Raw genomic sequence first — 13,435 nt, 5'->3', positions numbered from 1 at the left:
ATTCATGGTTATGATTCTGTCATATGATCTTCTACCTATTCAAGGGGACTTCAAACTGGGAGGCTGTTGGAAACCAATAAACACAAATAACAATGCTTGTGAATGATATGGGGTAGAAGTTGAAAGAGGCTGTAGTGTTGGCTATGGGGAGAAAGGAATGAAGAGTGGGAACTTAACTGTTTCCAGAGGGGGAGAAGCAGACTCACACTGACATGCTTAAGGACATTTATATGCTCTCCTGGTTTGCTTTTAGCTCTTTAACAGCTTCTCATCACCAGGAGAATAAAATTTAAGTGCCTTATCTTGGTGTCAGACTCACTCCCTGGAGTGGTTCCTGTGAAACCTTGGATCACGTTACCTGAGACTACTCTCCACCTCAGATGTGACAACACAAAGCTCTTTGCAGATTCCCTCAGACACCATGACTTACCATTATCTCTGTGTTCACATCCTTCCTTCATCTTACAAGGATTTTTCAAACCTTCTTTGTTAATTAATCTATGTATCATAGAAGAGTCAGCTTAAACTTCATCTACTTCAGGAAGCCTTCTATGAACTCCACACCTAGTCAAGAGTTTTACCCAGACTGTCCTATTTTTATTGACTTACATATTTAGTGATCTTTAAATAGCCTTTGTCCTGGGGAGTTTTTTCATCATCTTGCTTTATTGCTTACATGCACCAAATTTTATTACATAAATGCTTTCAGTTAATTTATTCATTTTTCTTTCCTTTTCTGTTTCCTTTCTCCTTTCTCTGTTTTTCTCTCTCTCTTTTTATTAACTTTTAAATTCTGACAAATGTTTCAATACAGTCTTGAGAACATAGGCTATTTTGTTGTTTTTTTGTTTGTTTGTTGGTTGGTTGGTTTTGAGACAGAGTCTCGCTCTGTGGCTCAGGCTGGAGTGCAGTGGCATAATCTCGGCTCACTGCAACCTCCGCCTACCAGGTTCAAGCAATTCTCTGCCTTGGCCTCCTGCGTAGCTGGGATTATGGGTGCCCACCACCACACCTGGCTAATTTATTTTTATTTTTATTTTTAGTAGAGACAGGGTTTCACCATCTTAGCCAGGCTGGTCTTGAACTCCTGACCTCGTGATCCACCTGCCTTAGCCTCCCAAAGTGCTGGGATTACAGGCGTGAGCCACCATGTCTGGCCGAGAACATAGGTTATGTTTTGAACTTCTGTGTGTGTTACAAGGCTTTGCATTAACTGCGCCCTCATGCAACTTTCCTAACCTTGCTTCTCTCCTATCAGGGACATTCTACTTCCGTCAGGAGAACATCCTATAGTATTAAAGTCCAGACTGATTTGTTCTCCTGGACCTGTGATTGCTAATACAATTGTTACTCGGTGTCTGTGGGGGATTAGTTCCAGGACCCCTTGCAGATACCAAAATCTACAGATGCTCAAGTCCCTGATCCCTCAGTATTTGTGTGTAACCTATGCACATCCTCCTGTACACTTCAGGTCATCGTAGATTACTTATGATACCTAATATAATGCAAATGCTCTATGTAAATAGTTGTTATACTGTACTTTTAAAATTTATAATATTTTTTACTGTATTATTATTATTTTATTTGAATGTTTTCAATGTGAGGTTAGTTGAATCTGCAGATGTGGAACCTGCAGATATGAAGGACTGGCTTTACTTTCTCCAGACTCTCTTTCCCTGTCCTTCAATGCAGGGTTTTTGTTAAACACCATATCCTTGGCTCATTTATCTGTGCTTCTAATCTGATGGGTTCTATATTAACAGGGATATGTCTTCCCAACTTCACATGCCAATTTTACCCTTATTGGTAGGCTCCTTCTGAAGGTCCATATGTCTTTTTCATGTACTTATGTGCAGTCACAAAATACTGAAAACTGTGCCTTCTGTTTATATAACATATCTATTTATAAAACACTTTAAAAATTTTATCCTAACTACTGAGAGGTGAGCAGTGCAGCTGCTAACCTCATTTGCAAATGAGAGAACTGGTTCAAAATGACTGAATAACTTCCAAAATTTACGTGTCCAATAAATTGTAGTGATTAGAATTAGACTCCACTTGAGAGCCTTTTTCACATTAGAAACCTGACAACAGTGGTCTTTTCCCTGCCTATAGGCCTTGCAGAGCCTAGTAGAGTTCTGTGCATAATGAACTCACTGAGGGCACTGGACACAGGCTCACACAGGGTCTGTATTATGGTGCTGATTTGGGCCACTATACCTCGAGAGAATTAACTTACTTTAAACTCCACTGTAGACATTTATAAAATGAAGAGTAAGACACCATGTTTTCATAGGATTTTTTAAAGTCACATAACACTTTATTAATTCCCTTTCTCTTCATCTCTTTTTTCTTCTCCTTTTCTCTTTTTGTTTTCTTTTCAGTCAGTTCAACAATTAATTGGTGCGCACCTACAATGTGCAAAGCAATATGCTAGGGTTCACAGGGGAATGCAAAGAGGATGCTGCTTATAGCTTGTTATGGCGAGGAACTTTTCTTCTCTCTTTTCTGTTCTCCATTTTTCTCCATTCTTCTCTTCTTCCTACCTTCTTTTTCCTCTGATGTTCAAATAGCCCTCATCATTTCCATAAATTTCCAAGGCTTCAGCTTTGGTCAAAGGGAAGGCACTCAACCAAGGGCCAATGAGCGAGTTTAACATTCTTGTGGTCCTTTGCATCTGCACACCCAGGACTCATAAATACTCAATATAAAAGCTTTGGGGGTTTTGCTCTGTGACAGCTGGGGGCTCCATGTAATTTAATGCGTGATACAGCATTTTTGGCTAACTCTGTATGAGAGACTACTCAAATAGGAATAAAATATCACTTTGCAAAATACATTTAAATTATTTTTCTTCTAAAATTTTGTGACTTTAAAGCCTTAAAATCTATTTTTTGAAAGTCAAAAAATAACAGATGTTGGCGAGGCTGTGGAGAAAAGGGAATGCTTATACACTGTTGTTAGAAATTTAAATTAGTTTAGCCACTGTGGAAAGCAGTTTGGAGATTTCTCAGAGAACTTAAAGCAGAACTACCATTCAACCCAGCAATCCCATTACTGGCTATATACCTAAAGGAAAAGTAATCATCCTACCAAAAAGACACGTGTGCTACACTGTTCATCTTAGTACTATTTAGAGGAGTAAAGACATGGAATCAACATAGGTGCCTATCAGCAGTGGAGTGCATAAAGAAAATGTGGTACATATACACCATGGAATACTACACAGTCATAAAAACAGTGAAATCATGTCCTTTGTAACAACATGGGTGCAACTGAAGACCATTATCCTAAGAGAATTAATGCAGAAACAGAAAACCAAATATCACATGCTCTTATTTGTAAGTGAGAGCTAAATCTTGGGTACTCATGCACACAAAGATGGGAGCAATAGACACTGGGAACTCTAGAAGGAGAGGGGGAGGGGGACAAGGGCTGTAAAACCTCCTGTTGAGCACTATGTTCACTCTCTGGGTGTTGGGATCAATAGAAGCTCAAACCTCAGCATCTTGCAATATATCCTTGTAACAAACCTGCACCACATGCATCTCCTGAATCTAAAATAAAACATTTTATTTATTTATTTTTTTTCGAGATGGAGTCTCACTCTGTTGCCTGGGCAGGAGGGCAGTGGTGTAATCTTGGCTCACTGCAACTCTGCCTCTCGAATTCAAGCAATTCTCCTGCCTCAGCCTCCCGAGTAGCTGGAATTACAGATGTGCCAACACGCCAGCTAATTTTTGTATTTTTAGTAGAGATGGGGTCTACTATGTTGGCCAAGCTGGTCTCGAACTCCTGACCTCAAATGATCCACCCGCCTCGGCTTCACAAAGTATCGGGATTACAGGCGTGAGCCACCGTGCCCAGCCTCTCATTCCTCTTCTACTCCCCACATAAGGTGCATGAATCATTAGACACATCTATTTTTTTCCCTAAGGCTACATATTCTTAAAAGTAGTTTAAGTTACCTATTACCTCTAGGCTTTTTTCCATAAAAATCATCAGTAAATTATATGCCAAACATATGGTTTTTTTCTCAAGAACACAGTTAAAATAGACTTGATTCCTCTTTGCTGTCTCCAGTCCTCTTAATATTCATAGCAATAGGTATTTATCTATCACCACAAAACACACAAAAAGACTGGTGATTGCTTAAATCCCAAGAGAGCAAAGTAGAAGGAACTAGAAAGAAGGAAGCAAGTGCAATCATAATTAGGCACTTACTCTGCATCCGTGGCTGGGTTAGGGACATTCATAGGACTTCATGAACCCTACTAAGTTTAAACCTGCTCTTTTACAAATGTGGAAACTGAGGCTCAGAGGGGTTAAATGATTTGCCCAGTGTCCTGCTGATTAAAGTGTCAGAGTTGAGATTTGAACCCAATTGGTGTGACTCCAGTTTTTTAAATATTTACTGTACCAAAGCTGGAGGGGGCACACATGGGCTCTAGAAGGATGCATGGAATGGGTACCTGGGTGGGGAAGGGCTAAAGAGGGGGCCTCAGTCTGTTTGACCAAGATATTTTCCTTCTCTGATTCCTGCCCCAAATGTAGACTACTTATCCCAAATATGGATCCAACTTTGTGTAATATTTTAATGAAAGGGTCTTCTACTAATAGGACATCTCTCTTTTGTCTTTCACAGCAATTTTGCAGGCAGTAATAGCTGGTGATCTTATGAAGGTAAGATATCTTCCTACCAAATCTTTGGCGATGATTTAAGAACATTAAATCAACATCATTCCTCACCAAATTTCTGTGTTCCCGTCTATCACTTATCATCCCCGTGCTTGCACTGGCTGCATAGAAGAGGCAAGATATTCTTTTGAGAACTGAGCAGAGAGGGTGTTCAAGAGCACCAGGGTACTTATCTCAGTTACTTAAAATGAACTGCATGTCCCCAGGCTGCAATGTGCACAGTGTGCCTGCCCTCTGGAAGCTGACATTAGAAGAATTTAAAGATTTCCTTTCAGGCAGGTATTGAAATGAATGCATCTGTAAGAATTACCTGGACAACACTCAGAAATGCATTCTTCAGGTCAGAGATTAATCTTTCCTTTTTATGGTTTTATACTTTGGGGATCATAGTTAGTCAAACAAGAACCTTGATCCACTTGGAATAGTTTAATTTGTGCTTATGTTTTCTGGTGAGTTTTGTTCAGAAGGAAGGAAGCAGTCACCACTGCCCTGAGGGTGAATGTAAAATCTGAAGTCAGGCTTTCTGAGTTCGGATCTTGGCTCTGTCTTACACTATCTGTGTGATTTCGTGTAATTATTTAATTCTCTCTGTGCCTTAGTTTTTTCATCAGTAAAATGGAATACTATTACCTCTCTCTTTGGCTTGTCATGAGGAATTAATGTAATAATACATAGAAAGCTCTCAAGACTGTTCCTATTACATGGAAGGGGCTCTAAAATGTTAGCTGTTTTATTAATATTCTGACAGTGTAGATCTGTGTTTTTTTAATAGCTAAACATGGTGGAAATACAAATATTTGTTATATAATATAAACATCATCTATGAATATTCTAAAGTTATTTTTGGTCCCACATCGTTTTCAGGCATCAGGCTCATGACTTCCCATATGCCCCTGCAAACCCCCTGCTGGAACTGATCTGCTCTGTAGTAATGACAGCTGCCTGAAGGCAGAGGCTACGCCTGATTCCTCAGCCTGTGGAGTAAGGTGCCATTGCAGACTGAGGAATCAATAGCCCTAAGAGAAAGCTGAAAACTCCTACCCTCAAACATAACATTTTTTTAGGCACATCTGTTGGACAAGCTGAAGGACACCTATGCTACATTTTTTAACAGGTTACTAGAAGAAAACAAATGGAGAAAATGTTGCAAACATCTTGATCAGCTGCCCCCTTTAGGCACAAATCCTGAAAATGGTGCCTGTGCCACTGCACAGATCATAGTGTCAATAGAAATTGTTACTCAGAAGAGTGCTCTCCAAGCAGTATATTGATGAGTTCAGTGCCGTTTCTTACCAGTGGATTAAGCCCATACCATCCTATACTCTGTACACAGCCTTCCATTAGGTTTTGTGGGAAACAAAGGCATTAATATAATTGATTCCTGCCCCTGGTGGGTTTCTACACCAGAAAATTTGGCAAAGCACTGTACATTTGAAACCCTTCCATTTTATTTTCTATATGCTTTCAGTTTAGGCAACTGATTTCCCAGGATCCTGAGTTCATTATCACACTTTTTTTTGTACTTTTAAATAGAGAATCATTTGCAATGTGGGAAATCACTATATCCAGCTGGTTGTCTTATTATAGGTTGGTGCAAAAGTAATTCGGTTTTTATCATTGCAGTGACAAAAACTGCAATTATTTTTGCACCAACCTAATGCATTCTCTGTTATAATTCTTGCCTAAATGACTAAAACATGACTTAATAACATCTTATTATTTTTTGTTCGTTTGGTTTTCTTTTTGGAAATGGAGTCTCGCTCTGTTGCCCAGGCTGGAGTCCAGTGGTGTAGTCTTGGCTCGCTGCAACCTCTGCCTCCTGGGTTCACACCATTCTCCTGCCTCAGCCTCTCGAGTAGCTGGGACTACAGGTGCCCGCCACCACACCCGGCTAATTTTTTATATTTTTAGTAGAGACGGGGTTTCACTGTGTTAGCCAGGATGGTGTTGATCTCCTGACCTCGTGACCTGCCCGCCTCGGCCTCCCAAAGTACTGGGATTACAGGCATGAACCACCACGCCCGGCCAATAACACCTTATTTACTGAGAGATGGAATATTTTCTGAGGGCTTAAGGTTTTACTTTTTCTCTCTTACATATTTTCTTTATTTTCCTTCTCAAATATTCATGCCCTCCTTCTCTTCTCCAACTTCTTTTGTTTCTTTCTTCTGAGTAGAAAGTGCAATATATATAAAATATTAAATTGGGTACATGTGTATGTGTTTGTACAAGAGGGAGAGGGAGAGAAAGAAAGAGAGAGAGGGAGAGAAAGAGAGCGAGAGACTAGCGAACAGAACATCTCTGGAGCCACCCCTGTGTGAAGGCTGTCACAAATAGCTCCTGGACAACTGGGCTGCAAAAAATGCCCATGGACTAACTGAATGTTCACGGTGTCTAGAAACAGCACAGGAAGGCAGGATCCAGGCAGTTGACCCTGAACAGGTTTGGTTGGGTCTATGCTGTTATCCTTTGTCGATCTGCCCACAAAGAAAGGGAGTGTCATTTTAAGACAATGCGGTTGAACAGAACAGGATTCCCTTTTAGACTTCTGTGGAAAGTTGCTAGCTACTTCTTCCTGCCCTCTTGCCCCCCAGTTTAGGGATGGAAGTCCCATATGTTCCTTACCTTCATTCAGCTACTGCTTTTGATCCACGCCCTGGGAGGTCTTCCGTGGCTCTTTCCATCCCCTGCTTCATGCGTCCCTAGTGCTTCTCTGAGACCTTTGTGATGTTCCCGTCCATTACTGTGTGACTCTTTACCTATCTGTCTCCCCCGTGGGCTGTGAGGGCTTTGGGCACAGTGACTGAATTGTATTCACATTTATCTTCCTGACATCTAGCACATGACAATGCTATGGATGTATTTGAGTGAAGACGTGAACTCTGAATTTACGTTCTTTTTTTAAAAAAATATTTTTAATTGACAAATGATTATACATATTCATGGAGTACATAGTGATGTTTTGACACATATAATATACAGTGATCAGGTCAGGGTAATTAGCATATCCAACACCTCACACATTTATCATTTCTTTATGTTGGGAATGTTCAACATCCTCCTTCTAGCTATTTACAACTATTTAATATATTATTAACTATAGTCATCCTACAATGGTATAGAACACTAGGGCTTATCCTTTGCTTTTATGTCATTTATGCTCTTTCACCGTATGGGATGTCTGATTATCTATAATGTGTGCCATCTAACTTCTTAAAAGATAATGTGTTCATTTTGCTTATTACCTGCTGGGTTATTTAATTCTCATTTGTCCCAAAATTACCTATTAGAAGCTTCATGTAGGCACTCTTGTCCTGATATACTGTAGTTTGGAGATGAGGGACTCGTTCACATTTTCTGTAATGTTCAGTATTTTATAAACTTAGACCATATCCTCATTTAGCCACCTTATCCTCAGGCTACAAAATTCTGGTTTTTTTTTTTCCAGTCTTCTCTCACATAGAAACTATTACATTTTCTGAATCATTTTGGGTCTCACTCTGTACATCATCTCTAGCCTGTTAGGTATGTGTTGGGTGATTAACACAAGGTTTGCAGGCTGGGCTAAAGATCTGGATGAAGAAGGAAGCCAGGCGTGTGTTCGTGTGCGTGCATGCATGCGTGCGTATGTGTCTATACTTGTATTCAGTGATCTTACACAGGAGAGACAAAGCAGCTTTGATATTTGGTATATAGTTTCATAAGACTAAAGAAAAACTGAAGGACGCGGGCAAGAAGCTTAGCTACAGTCCCCAAGGTATTCCTGCTTATAGCCATAATTACTCTTTCACTCAAGAGAATGCTAAGGCAACATAGAGAAGCTTTTGTTTTCCACTCCACCCCTCACTCCCTTGAGACAGAGACCATAGAGACCAGTGCTTAGAAAATAAATGAAAAAAGTAATTCAGCATGATTCAGTTTCCCTAGCCTGTTCAATACCCACAGACTCTCTCCAGAGTTAGAAGAGACACTGGTCATCTCTGTGAGTGACAACACAGTCCAGGAATGTTACTTCATCTTTTTGACTTTCCTCTATGTCCTCTGACATAGACATTATGGTTTGCTACATGACCCTTATTTTATTACCAGTTAGCTGTTATCCTTGTTATCCTTGTTCCGGATTCTGCCTGAGCTTCTTTTTGTATGTCTCTCTTGCAGCTAATAGAAAGCTATAAAAATGGAGGCAGTCTGCTAATTCAGGGACCAGATCACTGTTCACTCCTTCACTACGCAGCTAAAACCGGCAACGGGGAGATTGTGAAATATATCCTTGACCACGGTGAGTAGGCATAGTGAACTTACCGAGGATCACTTATCTGTGAAATCCATTGCATTTTGCATTTTCTAAGATGCCTTTCATCCAGACGGTCTTCAGAATGGCAGAAATACTCTTGAACGTTTAGCCGACTGCCCCTGCTTATGTGAGGCAGTCGTGGTTGCAGACCACTGACACATATAGGCCGTCCTAACCAAGCAATTAATAGAAACAGTGTTCATACCAAGTTCTTTACAGGCTATTTTTCAGACTAATTACTTTTTTTTTTTAAATAGGGGACAAAAATAAATGCAGCCTGGTATCATACACTTTATTTTTTCTAGAGCTCTTCTCTAAATTAATGGGTTGGGATTCCCTGCCTAATCCATATTTGTGGTTCATCATTGTGAGGATTCACGAGGATAATTTTTTTACATCTTTCTAGTTTCTCCTTTTTTTTTTTTTTTTTTTTGTGTTTGATCTCATTTATCTTTTCCACCCAAGTTACACTTTATTCTCTTTGAAAACGTCTGGTACTATTGTGTTGTCTGTGGCAAATCATACTAACCTTCCAGACTGCTTTCTAACTGGATTTCTAATTTGGTGCCAGATCATTTGCAAGAAGTAGCAGGCACTATAGCACCTGCCTCTAAAAACCCTTTGGAAGCATAAACACATTTGATGAATACTAAATCTAAACGGTTACATTCAACTTATCATGTTTCATAGTATTTCCAGGAATAAAGTGGAAAAAATACTGCCTAGCTAGGCTGTTTTAAACGAGAAGGAATGAAATAGTCTAATTCTACTGGACCTTGGTATACAGAGAGATTGGAAAAGTTTCTTTGAGCCCTGATAGTCAGCCTATGGCCGACTCCTTTTGCACCCAAATTCAGCCTGTAGACAGTAAGCATATTCGTAAACATTCACATCCTTTTTGCTCCTTTCTTTTCTTTTCTTTTTTTTTTTTTTTTTTTTTTTTTGCAATTCAGCAAGTATGTCTTATTCCATTCATTGATTCATTCATTTAACAAATACTTGTGTAGTCCCTAACAGGAGCTGCCTGTTATAGATGGTACACACACAAAAATAAAATACAGTCACTGTTTGCAAGTAATTGCAGGCTAAAGAAAAAATAAGATCATGTGTATAATTAAATTTAAAACAGATATGTGGAGCTGTTTTGAGTCCTATGGTAAAGCCACAGATAGATAACGTAGCTACCATTTGTCAAGCACTTATTTGCCAATTGTTTATAGTAGACGCATCCCATCATATGGTCCTTGCAAGGTAGGTACCAAACTATCAATCACATTAGACACCCCTTGCTTTGTCTTCAGCACCTTCTCACTGTGGAGATTCTGCTTGAACAGAATAATGGTGGAAAGGGTGGGTTGGAAAAAGGAAAGACCAGGAAAGCAGAAGGGCCGTGATGACAAAATTTCTTTACTCCTTGTAGGCTGGGTTGGATAATCCCAAACCCGTCTGCCCTGGAAAGTCTAGGTAGGTAGGATGTATTTTTGGTGCTAAGTCTGGGGCTTGTATCATTCCATCTCCTATTTCCCTGGCTATTCAATCTCTTGCAGTTAAAACTATTCCTTTCTGGGCAAGAGTGAAGCCACAGTGCTACTATATTCTTTTTCCCTGAATAAGAAAATATCTCAGGATTTCTACTGCACAAAGCTCAGGTGAGGGTTAGATGTATACTGTCACTTTATTTTTCTTTAGCTCAGGTTTAAAGTTCTCCTAGTTGCTGTCTTGTTGATCACTTCCAATTTACTCTTTTTAGTATACCCTTTACCCAAGAGATTGAATGCTTGCTTAGATACCTTAAGACATTTGGTGCCCACCTACCCTTTCTCTGGAGTTAGGTGAGACACTGGCCATCTATTTGAGTGACAACACAATCCAGGAATCTCTCCCTCCACATCCCCCTACCCATCTTTTCATCTTTCCTCGAGAAGCAGTATTTCCTCCCCTAGTCCTAGGATCCTCTCTGTATCCACCGTCTCACTTGGTCTCATTTAGGAGGCTGCAGTCAGCCCCTTTTTTGGATGAGGCTTTATTGAAGATGGACTCTTACATGTTTGGGGCTTTCAGCTGGGATGGCTATGGAAGGCCAGGACACCTAAGCCTTTCTCAACACCTGGTCTTTTTTTCCCAAGATTCTTCACAGCATGGTAGTGCTGGGTTCCCATGGGTGATAGTGGAAGCTGCCAGATGTCCTGAAGCTAAGTTGGGAAGTTCTGGTTGCTCTCTACTGTATACTGTTGGCTAAAACAAGTCACAGGGCCAGCCCAGACTTAAAAGGTTGGGAAACAGATTCCACTGTTTGATGGCCAGAGCTGTGCATAATTCATGGAGATATTTAATCTACCACACTCTCTTATGTCCCGGTCTCTGCAGTTTAAAGTGAGCAATGTCCTGAACTTCTGACTCACCTGGAATCCCTTAGAGCTTCATTTTTCTATTTGACTTTGGTTCTGGGTCCTAAGAACCCAGGTTTCATAAATAAAAATACAAGATGGCCAGGCATGGTGGGCCCATAGTTGCAGCTACTTCAGGCTGAGGTGGAAGGATTGCTTGAGCCCAGAAGGTGAAGGCTGAGTGAGTTAAAATTGCACCACTGCACTCCAGCCTGGGAAGCTGAGCCAGATCCTGTTTCTTGAAGAAAAAAAAAAAATGATAACAATAATGAAGGTTTTAACATAAGTCTAGCCCATGCAATATTTGAAATATGATTATACTAAAAACGAAAACAGCAGGACTCCTCATCTGAGTCACCCCAGGGACACGAATGATGAGTCCTGGGATGATATCACCCTAACACAGTAGCTTTTCACTTCCTCTATTTCCTCTCTTTCCCCTGCCTCCAAAAATAGGGCCTTTGAAAGCACCGTTCGTCCAAGCTCACAGGACTTGGAGTTTCTAACCCCAAATGTAGATCAGTACACACCTACTTTGCCTGGCATCAATTCATCTGGCACATTAGTCTCTGAGGGCTTTGATCAAAACCTAACATTCCAATACAAATCTGTTTCTCATTAACCCGCAGTGACTTTTGCAAAGATTGAGTCACACAATACCACTCCACCCAAGTGGAAGGACACAAAGGAATTCAGTCTTTTTTGGGGGGGTGGGAGTGCTTAGTCTTCTAATGCTTTGGTTAGATGTTATAAATTAATCAGCTTAATATTTATGCTCACTAGAAGAAACACAATATTCACAGTAATCATCCTAACTTCACTTCTAGGCAAATAATTCCTGAGGTCTCAGAAGGCATCCTATACCCTTCCTGCCTCACCAGGATCTCTAATCGCACAGGGAGAAAGACTGTAGAGATGGAAGAGCACAATCCATCTCTTTTGTTTGCAAATAAAATGTTCTTATGATGTTCAGACCAAGGATCACTGCATTTTTGATGGATGGCAATTTTTAACACTTTACTACTATAGCTGAATATGGAGACTCAAATGCAATTGATTCTTATTGAAATTAGTTTTTATCAACCTTGATAGACATTGTCAATTTCATTCTCGATGTCTATCTTAACTTTTTTATTTATTCAGAAATATGGATGTAAAATAATTTGATATAGCCTAATTCACCTAATTCCACAAGAGCTAAACACTTCAGCTCAACTGTTGTTTTGTTTGTTTTTTAATATCTTTAGTTGCTAATTCAGTTTATATTAACCTTTGCATTTTATTGAAAACTATCATAGCAAAACCACTCCTCTCTTTTTGATGATAGAAACTCCTTTAAATTGTACTGTTCTTGAAGTCAGGCACAAGTACACAGAAACTTGTCAATACTTTTTCAATACTGTAATCACCTTCTTAAGGTGATCTCTGTTGATTGAAATAGTCTCTGCTAACTTAGTAATGATGATAACTCTGGAATACCCTGACCTGACAAAGAAAACAGCCTTCCCAAGAAGCCTCAGTAAGTCTGGGATTTAGCCATGTATACCAGACTATGGCATTGTATTTTTAAATTAGCATCAGATTTGCAGTAGGTAAGTCTGGTCAGTTTGAATTCATGTAAATGAAAATAAATAAATAAATAAAAGTTTTACATTATGCCAAAGATCAAGACAGACATTCCTCCTGGTTGTTGAATATTGCAAATCTTTTAAGGCCTTTGTTGTTCATTTACTTATTTTTCACAGTTTGGTTTATGTCTGTCCCATGGTTTCATGTGACATAAATCTGAAAAATTGTTCAAAGACTTGACTGTAATGATGACTTTAGTAATAGCAGTTCTGAAGGATTCACAGGCTCTTTTCCAGGTGCACAGCTGATGTTGTTTGTGGCTCTTGAGTTGACACTTCGTTTGCTTCCTGCAGCCTTACTCCTGAGCCCCTCTCCCCTCTGCTCTGCCCTCTTCTTCATTGGCTCTGGTCAGGAGTGTGGGCCGCCACCATCAAGAGGACACCTGAACAAGAGTCCTGAGATTAGTTATTCTCCCAGACACAACAAG

The 13,435-nt window shown here is 39.9% G+C and overlaps 1 protein-coding gene across 1 annotated transcript in view; it reads left to right on the top strand.

Annotated features, from left to right (window-relative positions):
- Nucleotides 1-13,435, top strand: part of DGKI (diacylglycerol kinase iota) — a 455,866-nt gene that overhangs the window by 430,211 nt on the left and 12,220 nt on the right. The window contains 2 exon segments of the mRNA XM_026456362.1: nt 4,646-4,683; nt 8,857-8,977. Coding sequence (XP_026312147.1) covers nt 4,646-4,683; nt 8,857-8,977 — 159 coding nt within the window.

The sequence above is a fragment of the Piliocolobus tephrosceles genome, chromosome 8, assembly GCF_002776525.5.
Source record: "Piliocolobus tephrosceles isolate RC106 chromosome 8, ASM277652v3, whole genome shotgun sequence".
NCBI classification, from domain to species: domain Eukaryota; kingdom Metazoa; phylum Chordata; class Mammalia; order Primates; family Cercopithecidae; genus Piliocolobus; species Piliocolobus tephrosceles.
This window is presented reverse-complemented; position numbering and strand designations above follow the sequence as displayed.